Source organism: Manacus candei, unplaced genomic scaffold (genome assembly GCF_025592945.1).
Source record: "Manacus candei isolate 608988 ecotype Guabito, Panama unplaced genomic scaffold, ASM2559294v1 h1tg000008l, whole genome shotgun sequence".
NCBI lineage: Eukaryota > Metazoa > Chordata > Aves > Passeriformes > Pipridae > Manacus > Manacus candei.
The window spans coordinates 31,761,150-31,775,229 of record NW_026138056.1 but is presented as its reverse complement, the minus strand read 5'-3'; the positions used below and the strand labels follow the sequence as shown (position 1 = coordinate 31,775,229).

The 14,080-nt window shown below is 35.1% G+C and overlaps 1 protein-coding gene across 1 annotated transcript in view; it reads left to right on the top strand.

Annotated features, from left to right (window-relative positions):
• CNGB3 (cyclic nucleotide gated channel subunit beta 3) overlaps positions 1 to 14,080 on the top strand; it is a 60,202-nt gene that overhangs the window by 22,136 nt on the left and 23,986 nt on the right. The window contains exons 4-9 of the mRNA XM_051776018.1: positions 6,274 to 6,428; positions 7,862 to 8,050; positions 8,619 to 8,827; positions 10,657 to 10,707; positions 11,150 to 11,236; positions 12,921 to 12,985. Of these exons, the coding sequence (XP_051631978.1) occupies positions 6,274 to 6,428; positions 7,862 to 8,050; positions 8,619 to 8,827; positions 10,657 to 10,707; positions 11,150 to 11,236; positions 12,921 to 12,985 (756 nt within the window). The remainder of the gene's footprint in view (positions 1 to 6,273; positions 6,429 to 7,861; positions 8,051 to 8,618; positions 8,828 to 10,656; positions 10,708 to 11,149; positions 11,237 to 12,920; positions 12,986 to 14,080) is intronic.

The window sequence follows — 14,080 nt, the reverse complement described above, 5'->3', positions numbered from 1 at the left end:
TTTGAATGTAACAAACACTATGTATATATGATGAGCAATATCTTTAAAAATTCCTGATAAGTGGAAGATATCCCAGATTGATTTATTTACTTACAGATAAGAAAGACCCAATGACTTCCTTAGAATATTATACCTTTGTTCTAAAGCAATTAGTATTAGAAATTATGATTTTTTTATATCATAGTAAAAATCTAGTGCAATTAAACAACTTTATATCACCAGTTGCCTTAAAGAAAGGTGATTTTTTCATAGCTCATTGATACCTTCAACATTCATACTACTTTCTTTGCATAGTTCCTACTGCAGAATTATTAATTAAAATAAAATCTTGTTCACATTTTAATCTGGTACCTCAGTGAGTGTTCAGTACTGAGACAGACTTCTCCTGAGAGAGAAGGGTAAAGAAGATTAGAGGATTCACAGACTCTTGTGACATAATAACTAGGATGACTGTCAAAGAAGCTGTTCTGACAAATCTTTGAACTAAACAAGAGGAATCTCATGCAGCCTAGATTATTAGATTTCAGACTTTACTCCATCAGGAAGTTTATTCTGAGTCCAATACCAGTAAATAACTCTGACAGACAATACCTTCCTTAAACAATGTTGTTTCCATAACTGTTTGGCTTTATGAATACAACATGAGACCTGGGAAATGGACAGTGTTTCCATTTTATTTTAAGAACACGTACTTAGGGCCCAAACAAGCATGATTTCTGTACAGACTCTGAACTAAGGGAAAATCATGCATTTCAATGGAAAGTTTTATTTATATGTTGTCCACATGACAGCGTGCCTGTAATAAACGTGGATAGAGCCTTCCTTAATCTTCATTCGCGAAGTCTAGCCATGATGATGTCCACACGAAGCTTATAAATGCTTATGACCCATTCTTGCTTATATATATATATATACAAAAAACCAAACCCACCCAAATATTATGATATCACTATGTTTACATTAATGAAATATGTAAGAAAATTCATAGTAGGACAAAAGTAACCAGTTTAAAATCAAATTTCATTGTGAAGAATAACTCAATCCTAAAATAAAATTAAAATAAAAATGTAATTAGTTCTTTTTTTTTTTTTTTGCAAAGAAAATTTAATATAATGCTAGTATTTCAAAATATGCAGCAAATAGAGAAAGACATAATCTTCTGGATCACTAAAGATGGGTATCTCTCAAACATTTTCCCTTGTCAGGGGAGGTTCAGATTAGATATTAGAAAAAAAAAAAATTACTGAAAGAGTGTTCAGGCATTGGAATAAGTTGCCCAGGGAAGTGGTGGAGTGACCATCTCTGTAAGTGTTCAAGAGGCATCTCGATGCAGTACTTGGGGATATAGTTTAAGAATGATTATGGTGGTGCTTGGTTGACTGTTGGACTAGGTGATCTTGAAGGTGTCTTGCAACCTTGATGATTCTATGACTAAAGGAACAGATGATGGGTCAAAGGAAGATACTTTTTTCAAGACTGCTAATGAAAATTAAAATTTAATTAAGAGCTTTTTGAAATTCAGTGGAATCTAATGAGTCAACAACTTGTTCCAAGACTTTAAGATAATATATTTATCTCAGAATCTCACTTTCTTAGCATTTGAGCTATTCAGATTTATGGTGGTAGTGGACCTGGTGGTAAATATACAGGTTAAATCACTTATTCACTTTCCAAACCTTTTATATAATTCAAGTTTGTTTGCTGAAAAGGGTCTACTGTCATGCTGCATAGATTCTTTTGCTTTCCTGTAAATCATAGCCTACAACAGTTTCTATGATCCTAGCTAATACAATCTTGAAGTCTATCATGCTTGTTTCAGTTGCTACTCACTCATATTAAAAGGCTGCCTAGAATTCCGGTCATTAAGGGCTTAGAAACTTTCTTCAGACCTTTAACTCATACTAATTCATTGTGTTTCTATTCACATTTTTTCTTCTTACAATATTCTTCTTACTGTTCTGCAGCTCAAATACTTCTTTTCTCTATATAGTTCTTCACCAAAATTTGAATTTATAGACAATGATTCTTCTACCTCTCAATCTGCTTTACTGTCATTTTTAAAGCCACATTCCCAGCAGCCTTGACCATTCTAAGAGACTATATAGAGTCTCCTACATGAATTCACCTTTTGAATATAGCTGGTCAGAATAACTCTCACATTGGCTTATATCCCAATATTAATGCTTCATTCCCTGGTAGTATGTCATATGCATTCTAAAGCTACATTTGCACCTATGTTTTTCATAGCCAGATTACATAGGTCTCATAGGTATCTTGCTGTTGACTAAACACTCTGATATTTATCCTTTTGTCATCTACATCTGATGATCCCAGCACCTACAGAAGAAATTCTTACAATTTGATTTTAAGTACATGTCTGCAGTATGGAGCATTAGATGCATTCGCATTTCTATTACTTAGACTAAATAATTCAAATTTTCCAGTACAGGAATCATTCCTACTTTTTCATCCTCCAAATCCAATGTCCTATGAAACATCATTAGTACACAACTACGTTTTGTACCAACATCATGAAAGAAAATATTAAAGCTCACTTCTAAATTCCATCAGCTTCCTGTGCAGGTAAAGCAGAAAAATGGGCTCCTTTTGCAGGCAATTCACAGCAGAAACTTGTCACAGTCATTCTGAATCTCTCCTCAGGGAAGCCTTCCATCGACTATGAAGGGAGCATAATCAAAATAGTTAGCTTTTTGGAATACCTCTGTTGCTTTGCCAAAAAGATGACTGACATGTTATTCTTCTACTACTAGGTTTCCTAGCAATTTAGGATGTGTGAACTCAGGCTTGGAACTTGGGGCATATAGAGGGCTCTGGTTTCTACGGCATTACTATGGGATTGTCAGCACAAATTGAGGATATGTTTTTGAACCAAGACATTTCTCAATGCCTGGAACTACATTTTTCCATCTCACTGAAATCTTTCTCAGCCATACCATCATGTTTTGTGGACATCTGTATAGCTATGCATGTCACATCCTTTTAAAAACTGATTTTCTGAATCAGAGATTATCCACAATTTATTCATAAAAACAAATATTTTTTTTTTAAGACACAGGTCGTAAATACAACCATAAATCACAGTGAAATGGCTCAATAAAAGCATTAAAAGCTCCATTGCAAGACCAAGAACTCTATTTCCATGTAGTTAGGACAAAGTTTCTTAAGTGCTGCAAAAAAAAAAAAAAAGGGGGGGGGTTATAATGGAAATCAGCAAAAAGTGGTATGGACTTTTTTCAGGCAGCAGCATACATTTATGAAATACATTTTCTTGGGTGTTTCCTACTACACAAAAGGTTGAATCAAACTCAGGTATTTAGTGTTCATGGCCTAAAAGCAAGAAGGGATTAAACTCTAGATTGCAACTTAGAAGAGGGTAAACCTCATTCATTCTGAAATAAGTATTGCATTTCTTTATCACTGTTTATTTGAACTCTCAACACAGAAAACTTTCAAGTCACAGTCCTTAACAGCTGTTGCATACATTAGCACACTCAACACAGTATTTCCATAGCCCGTTTCAAGTCCATATTCTTTCACTAGGTGTCTAAATCTTTTCTTGTGGCATGGAGAGAATTAAGTCACTGTTATTTTATTCACTAAACAATCAAGGTTAAGCCTACAAGTTAAAAAAATAAAACCTACAAGTGAAAAATATCAGAAAACTACATTATTATTATAGTTCTCAAGTTACATATATTGCTATTGTTAAACAAAATATGCTTGAGGTAATAACAAGAATGTGTGCATAGTACATGAGTTATGGTCCTGACTTTCACTTCCTAGGCCACATTACTTCCTCAGGGAATAAACATTTCCACTCTGTAAAGGACTATATGGTGCAGTAAGTAATATAGACCCAAGCCTATTGTAACATATTGCACAAAGGTCAGGGATAAATTTGCTTAAAGAATAACAACTTGGAGACAAATCCTAGCACCACCTGATGCGAGACAAGTAGTCAAGTTTATTAGAAGTGATTTAGTGAAGTTTGAATGGGCTTCATTAACCAAGGCAATTTGAAGTGCACCTCCACATAAAGTGAATGTACATAAACATCTTCAAATTAGCTGTGTTCAACACGCAGCCTCTTCCATCTGTACTAACAAGAGAAAATTTAAAGTAAGCATTTTGTTGCTAGAGAAAAATAGAGGAGGAGGCAATGCAAGCCAAATGAGAAGTAGGGCAAGGAAAATCAATTTTTCATCAACTGGGGTGAATAGTTTTAAACTAAGTCATGTAGATTCTAATCAGTACCAATAGAAAAATTATTCCTCTGCACTACACTGCAAAGATATAGCACCAAATTCATGATAGAGGAGACTTTAAATTTTGTTGGAAATTCTGTGAAATAAGAAGAAAATACCATGCAATTTATAGGTCCCTAGAAAGCGGGTAGAAGGGGCCTTTGACATGACACTTGTGATAAGTGTATTTAACTTCAAGATAGCTAATGCCCTGAGCAAGTATAGCAACAGCGAAGATGATGTATTATTTTAAATTCTTTGCATAGAAGCCAAAAAACCAATTGTGACATGTTAGCTCAAAACAAGAAAGGATTTCATTACATTGCAGATGGCCTGAGTAAAGGGAATATGTGACAAAAAAGGAACTGTGATGAGATTACAAAATGTGTCAGAACTGTTTAGATTAATCTCATCTGGGGAGCTTTAAGAAATAGACGCTACACTAGACTTAAATTAGAGGAATGACAAGCATATAATTCTGAACTTCTGCTTCTTCTGCTGCTTTTACAGCATATCTCCACTTTATCCAATGGTTTTATTGCTGAAGGATTTTCACATGCTTAAATTATACTTCCTTGGACATCATGATGTGTGCTGTGTCTCCAGAAAACTGTGCTGCTCTAAAAGCTACACACATCCCACTCTGACACTGTCCTTTTTTAGTTGCAGCTCCTTCTGTTAGGAACTTCAACGTAGTTTTAGGTCTTGAGGAGATATGGTGTTTATTCAGAGATCACTTTGGAGTAGTTTTCATTTCTTCTCTACCCAAGGTGCTCTGATACCACTTTCCCTCTACTCAGCTTTGGGAAGATTTTCTCAAGAATCTGGTCATTTCAAGCATAATTCACTCCTGGTCTGCCGCATCTCTCGCTGTAACATCCATGTCCCCATGGCATTTGGGACACAACTGAAAAACTGTTAAGACAAAAAGAACAATTCTCTGCTATAACCCCTGTATTGGGCATAGATTTCAGGGGTTTAGTACAGGGATAGCAATTGTGACCTGTGTGGGAGGAGGCCTTGAGCTGCCCTGTGCCAGTCACAACCATTTCCACTCAACTTTTACATCAGCATGTCACATCAGCTGAGAAGTACTGAGTCAGGGTACGGAAAAAAATTCTATATCCTGGTCTCCACATAGAGGAAGTCCAAATGTGTGGCCCAGTTGCCAGATGAGTGACACTCCAAAGCAGTCCCATTTTGCATAATCACGCCGTAGCAAGTAATTGAGGATGAAATTTCAAATATGGATAAACCCAAATGAGTTGATCAAGAATCACTTTCTATTTGACTGTCCAGCATACACAAATCCTAATAAAAACATTTGTTTCAGTGCAGAATATGAGTTTGCAGGTGTTTGAAAATCAACAGTCCTCAGGTTTGTGAGTGCTGGAATATCAGCTCGATGTTACTATGACCCAGAGTAAGCCACTAGCACAAAAAGGAAGAAACCTCAGCAAGAACACCAGTGTTTTGTTTTCACTGAAAACAGATGCACTTTTTTACCTCATGTGAGCCATAACAAACCATAAAAAACCTAGATGAAATCAATTTTCCCAAGCATCAATTAAGCATAGTCTCCCCCCCCATTTCAGTCTTTAGCTCAGTTATCTCCTGTCATCATAAGGATATTACCATACAATAATGAGCATATTTTTATGCACAGATGGGAAAAGCATGCCTTGTCACTTAGTGAATACATCAGATTAGCTCTAGGCTTTACATAGCCACAGTAGAACTTGGTGAAAAGCAGTAGTGGGAAGTCATTAGTGTAGTGGGCTATACAGGGTACCCTGATCTCCTCTGCATGAAATAAACTGCTGCTGGCATAAGCAGAAAGCAAGAGCAGGTAACTTAAGTTTCCTCTTAGGATGAATTAAGTGATGTGAAAAAGCACTATGCTCAGTAAAGATCTAAATGTCTGGCTTCAGCTCAGAAATAGAATTAGAGTTGTTTCCTTCCATTGATTTCCAGTACATAAAGCTTTATTTCTTTTTGTTTTAATTAGCACACAGAACCCAGCACCTTCAGGTTTCCAAAGAAATGAGTACGCTGAGGCCCAGCTTCAAGAGATTATCAAAAAATTGCGGGAAAGGTCAAATATCTATAAGGAAAAGCTGAACGACCCAGTGCTGTCTTCACCTGAAGGCAGTCCTACAGCTTGTAAGTGACTCTCAAAATAGCTGTGAATTTGTTGAGCTTAAAACTTGAAAATTATTTTATGGGAACAGAAAATACCATGATAAATTTTTTGTAAGTATAGTGTATTTGTCCACTGAAAAGGATCAGTTTGCACCCACTGAATTCAATTTATCCATAGTTCTCTACAATAAGCCAGGTCCTTAGGTACAAGCTCCCTTTGAACTCCATCGCTGAAGATTTATATTGCTGAAATTTATAGAGGCAATATCTAGAATCATTCCTGTCAAGAAGCTCTCTGGATTTTAAAATAGCTCCCAAATATGTTTATTCACGGAGATGAATCAGAGACATATGAAGAAACATACATATATTATGAGTGGATATTAGTCACTATGATGAGATCTACTGTGTAAATAAAGTAAATAAAAATCTTACCCTTAACAGCAATCTTCTGGACACACTGAGAACTTTAAATCCAGGCTTTGAATGGATCAGACTCAGCTGATGTTAATTAATCATTGTTTTTTTACAAAATATGAAACATAAAACAAATCAATATTTTTCCTCTTCAGAGGAAAGTCTGACTTTTTTTTCCTTTTCACAAAGAATTGAATGTGGTGATTCTATGTTCTGAAACTTTTTAGCAGCTGTTTATAGCTTATGTGCTTTTTAAAAAACTGTAAAAAAGGGTGCATGAAGAACTACAAATTATACTATCTGATAAAGGAATCCTTTTCTTTTTAATTATTTCTTTGCTCATTTACCTCATTTGTTCTCTTTGTAGAACTTAAAATCATTTATTTCCTAAATTATTACAAATCTAGTTTACCAGTTTACTGTTAAGCATGTGTATCCTAACCAGAATTAAGAGCATACATGTGTGGACAACATTATCCAGCCCAAAGAAGAAAGAAGTGGGCTCAAAGGAGTGCCACAAGACTTTTATAAGCCTAGAAATATACAAAACCATAGGCTTCCCTCTAGTTTCACCTACTGTGTCTTGTATATCAGGTCTCAGGAGAAGGGAGACATCAGCCCATGACACAGGCGTCTTTTCCTATCTCCATTCTCACTGCATGCATTCTTTGCAACAGTCATGGAAAGAGAAATGCCCAGTTGCATTAAAGAATGCTGAATTATGAATTTACCTTTTCTTGCACGTCTTATAAAAGGCATAACTTGTGGGCACTGTTCAGGGAAATAGAGCAATACAGATATACTCTGTAACGTAAGTGCCCTGTTCATGATAGCCGATGCACACGTTTATGCCAGTAGTGATTTCATTCTCCAATTCTTTTTCTAATGCATTTAGTATAATAAACTGCAATTTTAGTCACTGCCTAGTGTTTTTAGAAGAGATTTTAACATGATGAAGTTCTTGTCCATGTTAAAACAGGGTGTGGTTATTGAACCATTATTAAAATACCACCCTTTGTGGCATCCTATGTGTCTAGCACCAAAGAAACCCCCCCCACCAAAAGAAGAAAAAAAAGAAGAAAAAAAAGAAGAAAAGAAAGAGGAGGCAGAAGCAAAGCCAGAGGAGGATCATTACTGCGATATGTTGTGCTGTAAATTCAAAAAACCCCCGCTGAAAAAATACATGGAACATCTGCAGCTACCAGAGACCATAGACTCATACACAGGTAAATTAAAAGCTATGCAACAGAATGGGGTAAAGACTTATTGAAGTGACCTGGTGTTACATAGCACCTGTGAGCCACCATAAGATACACATTCCAGTTTGCAACTCAGAGGGATGCAGAGGTCCTGCCCTAAACAACATCTTTCCAAACAGGAAAAAGACATGAAAAGCGACACCAGTTGCAAAGATGGTATGCACAAAGACGGTACGCAAACCAACCACAATTAGAATTCAAGTTTCTTGATCTAGAATTTGTACCATTCATTAGGGCCAAATAATTCTTTTGTCAGTTATAACACACATGAACAGCATGCAAAATGGTAGTATGAAATTTCTTCAGACGCATAAAATTCTACATGCTCTCATTACCTCATCTTTTTTCCTATTTGCAAATTCTTTATGTGACTCCTAGTTCCATCTAAATCACTTTAGCAGTGTGTAGCCTTGAAAAAGGGAGAATGCTAGGTTGCTCTGGACAGAATCATTCCGAGAGACTGCAATAAATGTGTCTAAAAGAATGACAATAGACTCTAAGTTCATGCCTGTAAGTTCAATGTTGTTTCTTTCAGATCGCCGTTACGTAGGATGGCTCATGCTTGTGACAATCGCCTATAACTGGAATTGCTGGTTTATTCCCCTTCGCTATGTGTTCCCATATCAAACCCCAAGTAACACAATATATTGGTTTGCCATTGATGTCATTTGTGATATTTGCTACCTCTGTGACTTACTGATTTTCCAGCCCCGAGTGCGATTTATAAGAGGGGGAGATATAATAGTAAGTACTGGAGGTGGGATTTCCATAGGTAGTAGATGTGTGTTAAAGCAGAATGTAGAAATTCCTCCAATCTGACACTTTTTCTTCTCACTATGTCAAATTATGTAACTTTTTCTTCTTCATTGACCTGCCATTCTTCACTGACCTTCCATTCTTCTATGGGGGAAAAAACATAACCATTGCCTACATTCTCAAAAATAGAAAAAACAGATTTTAAAGTAACAGATGAGAGCAGTTGAAACAAGCATATAGTCCTCAAAAGGAGTAAATTGGTGAAGTTTAACTTGAATCAATGAATATATCACATGTACTCATGCATATATACATCTGTTTGTATGTTTGTGTGAAAGTTTGACCTTTCTATTCCCCTTATACCAGAATCATAGTCGAAGACAGTGCATATTCTGCTAGGGTTGGACAGGATAGGATGTTTTGTAAAAGAGTGTGAGATTGTGGGTTTATTTTTTTCTAAAGTCAGAGCAAATCCTTGTAATTTTTAGGATACTTTGAAAATAATTAATTTGAGATATTATCTTTTGGGAAAATATGTACATTCAATTTTAATTCTTACTACTGTTTTTGGTTTATCTTTTTATAGAAAAATCCAAAATAAAATTTTAAGCAAGTCTCTGAAAAGGGGTGAAAGTTTGCCCTTAATATACCAAAAGGACATCTAGAATATTAACTTTTCTTTAAAACCTTCCTTGCTTTTGATTCTCTAACTTCTCATAGAAAAAAATATTTCGGAAAAAAAAAATTAATTTTGATAACTTCAGCATGACATTACTGTGTCCAACAGACAGAAAATTCAAAATTATATATCCTCAAATGTAATTTGGAACTAGCTTTAACAGTGTTTTTACATAAAATTTTATACATTGTACATACACAATATTACTGATACCCTTAGAGATAAAACTGTGCAAATATCATTTGAATAGATATTAAATGCAATGCTGTGTAATGTAGTTTCCAGACCAAGACATTCAGCAACTGGCAATCTTGCCTAAATCCCACAAAACTCAATTTTTATGAGCAAAGTTAAAACTCTAACATAGGAAGCTTACATTGTATTTCCCTTGAAGCTGTTTCTACAATTCATAGATTTTAGCACACAAAGAGATCATCTACTGCCTGATCTCCTGCATTTAGTTTAATGCTTAAACTGATAATAGTGAAAGTTGGCATGAAAATATGCTTAAGATTTTAAAGTTCTTTTTAAAGTGTCTCTGATATAAATACAGAAAGTATAAAAATAGATAAATTTTTTTAGATACTTGTGATTACCCTTTCTTATTAAGGTATTAGCCTCAGTTCCCGTGAAGAACAGATTAAAAATGAATAGCTAATCACTGCTAATGAATGCAATGATGATTATTATAATGCTAATAATGCTAGCATGTTAATGCTAGCTTTTCAAGAGCTAATTTTGTACAACACCATCAGAAACACTCTTTGCATTTTTCTTGGAATCACTTCAGATAAATGCAGTTTTTCACCCTGAAATTGAAGGGGTTTGGGTCAAGCACTAAATGGTATAGATGTCTTGAGAGGAAAGTTTTGTGGGAAAAAAATGTAAGGAACAGATTGGAAAATATCAGACAAATCCCAAGCCTCATTTTTTCAAATAGTTCTAATAAAATCTGATCTATTGTAAACTGGACTAATAAAAGTACTACTTCTCCCTCCATTCATACTTTTAAACTATCATTAATTTAACTGTCATCATCCCTACTATCAGTAGATAATTATTATTGTCGAGTAGCAGAGGCTAATTCTTGACATTCTGTTCTTGACTTTGTCTTTTTCTCCATTCATTATCACTGTAGATAGATAAAGTGGAAACGAAAAAATTCTACCACAGCACTGTGAAATTTCGGGTAAGTAGACCCTGTGTTACTGATATCAATATGAAGTTCTTTGTGCTCCCCCAGATTGCTTTAGGTAGTCTGGTTTTAGAAGCTGAAGGACTTTTAAGATGCACTTGTGGAGTGGTCTCCCACTCACCAGCCACATTTTAGTTTTATCAGAACTACAACTGAAATAACAGTATGTGTTAATAATCAAATATGCGAGATACTATTAATAATCCCCATGAAACAGATTAAGATCTCAAGCACAGAGAACTTAAAAGCAGGGTAAAGCTGTTGGTGTTTTCAAAGAGATAATCTTGCCTGTCAGTGCTTTGGGAAGCTACATGTTTAGCATGCTGACTCTTCAAATATTATTGCAGTCATGATTCAATCCAAGCAAGTTTTTGACAGCAAATAAATGCACGATGATTACTATGAAGTTTAAATTGACCTCTCTGCTCTTCAACAGCTTGATGTGATATCAGTATTGCCATTTGACATTTTATACTTCTTCTTTGGATTTAATCCAGCACTTAGAGTAAACAGGATGCTAAAGGTAAGCTCTGCGTTAGTGATGGATGGCTAACCATGCATAAATGTTTTGCAACTCAACAGAAAGTTTTTTATAATATTTAGGAAAATGAAATTTAGAAATTGTAAAATATCTTCAGGCTAAGGTAGAATATCAGTAAATAAACCAACAAAAAATACAAGTTATAGTCTAGCCAAATTAAGTGTTTATTCTCTTACTTTTCTTCCAGCTTTTAATTCCTATTTTCAAAAGATATTTTGTAATTAAAGCTGGGGTTTTTTACATAATTTAAATTAAATTTATCTCAAATTACCTGCTTAGTTTTCAAAGACTAAAAAAAATCACTAATTATTGCCAATGATTTTTCCTCTTCTGTTTGTTATGACTGGTGTTTAAAAGCAAAGGAAGGAATTTTAAGGACGATATAAACTATGCACAGAATATTTATCAAGCATAAACCCACTTTTTTATTGAGCCAAAGACACCTGGAATTGTGTAATGAAGGGTCTGCAAAGGGATTAGAACATGGTACACAGCAAGCTTCTCCGCAGCTAAATACATTTCCCTTCATACAATCAATATGTTGACAAAGAATCGTCTTTCATTTAACATTGTGGGGGAGACACAAGAACTCTGATAATAAAATGAGGGTGTTCTTCACTTCAATATTCAACAAAATTTCAACATTCCATAAATCAGAACCGAAATAACATGAAAGAATGGAAAGTTAAATAGGACCCCATATTAGGCAAACAGATGTGTACTGAACAAAAACAAAGAAAAATCTATATAAAAATATATACAAATACTAAAAGCTATCACTAAAGGTCAAGGACAAATACTTAATAGGAAGAATTTGATACAGCTGCAGTTGATACCACATAGAATCATCTAGTATGTGGCTGTTGATACATACAGTCACTTACTGGAGAACTACTGGAATTTCAGAAAAAAGAAAAAAGGAGGGTTAATGCATGTAATTCTCTGTGACCAAGCTGTCCAAGCAATCATATACGTTCAAGGAAGTAGAAGTCATTTTATCTGCAGCAGTCTGACCAAATCAGCAAGGTTATTTCTGTAGTCAGATTAATGGGACACTTAACACCCAAAAAACCATTTAACTGAACTTTTACCTTTGCTTTTCAGTTCACCATTTAGTTAAATGTTTGTCATGGTTTAGGAATGGTATTCTTCAATTTAGTATTCCCACTAAAAACCATACGCTGCTCCCCCCCCCCTCCAATTGGAGGCACAAAACGCAAAGATCACATGTTGAGATAAGAACAATTTACTGGAAAAAACGAGATAAGAAAATGAACAGCAACAGTACAATATTAATGACAAAAGATATAAGAGAGAAATTATTCACATGGTAAAACTCCTCAATTAATCGACAATACCACGCAGCTCCCCCCACCACGTTTGCTCAATCAGAAGGAACTGCTTCTCTCTGGAATGGAGCCCCTTTCCTCCACCCCCAGCAATGAGGTGAGGTGATAAAGAATAACCTCTGGGTCCTCGCCATGTCCCTCCTGGCTACTGCAAAAGTTAACCCTGTCCTGGCTGGAACCAGGACAATGTTTAAAGAAAGTTTGATTGTTGAAAAATCCATTTTCAAAATATGTATGTGAACTAATGTCTGTACTATTATAAAAAGATGTGTACTCAAGAACAGTGACTGGATTGCTTTCATTTTTTTCCCATTCAGCATAACACATTCTTTGAGTTTAATGATCGTTTGGAAGCTATTATGGAAAAAGCATACATCTACAGGTATGTGCTGATAAAACTTGAGTAGCATGCAGAGTTGGGCACAGAATCCATTTCATATGATCCAAATCACATGATTTTATGAGTTGTCGGTTAAGCGCTGGATGGAATATGATATGTCTTTAACTGTTCAATTTAAGTTTTTTAAAATATGTCTTTACTGTAATCTTTAAAATAATATATGTAAGGCTTCACTCACATATGAAATCTAGCTCAGTTCAGTTGGCCTAGTTCAGACAAAATATTTACCAAACTGAGGCTCCTGCCAAAATTTAATTGATCAAAAGTATCAGAAAGAAGTTTCTTTAGTGAAAGAACTAAAGAAGTTTCTTTAGGTTGCTAGTAGCAGTTCCAAATCCTCAGTAGCTGTTTATTTGTACTTAATAAGAGTTATGATCTTGAGCCTGTGTCAACATTTTTCTTCAAACATGCTCTCCCTATGAACCTGGCATGTACAGAAGCTTGATCCTTCATTGCATTGACTACATTTGGAATAAGGACCAACTCAGCACAATTCTCAAATAGCGATTATAAATGTTGTCTACTGTGTTCTCACTTTCTGCATTGACAGGAAGAATTTTGGATGCAGCTCAAGCAGTCCATGGACATAGTTATGGCAAGTTTCATAGGCCCCTCAGCTGTCACTGATGCTGCTAAGACCCAATGAACCCATCTATTCTGTCACCATTATTGTCATCTACTGTCAACGTCATCAGCCCTAGTTTATCTTGTGCAATTTCTACACCAATAGATTCTTTTCTCTGTGCCAGTTTTGGGCCATGTATTGTTCTTCTGTGTTGCTGATGCAGAAACAAGAATATGTTGTTTACCATCTTACTCTATTTCAGAGATTATTGCACTTAATGGTACATTTGATATTTATACATTTAAATGGGATGTTTTATGAGATTTTAAAACTAGTAAAATATGAAAAGGAGGTTGAAACATCATCTCTTTCATATTTTCATGTACCTGTGAAATAAAACGGAAGTTTGAAAGTTCTATGAAAGTATTTTTGAGATTCTGACCTTCATAAAGCTTATTCTTATGTAAGAATATAGACTGATATTCTTATATAATGCCCTCTCTTTTCAGTTA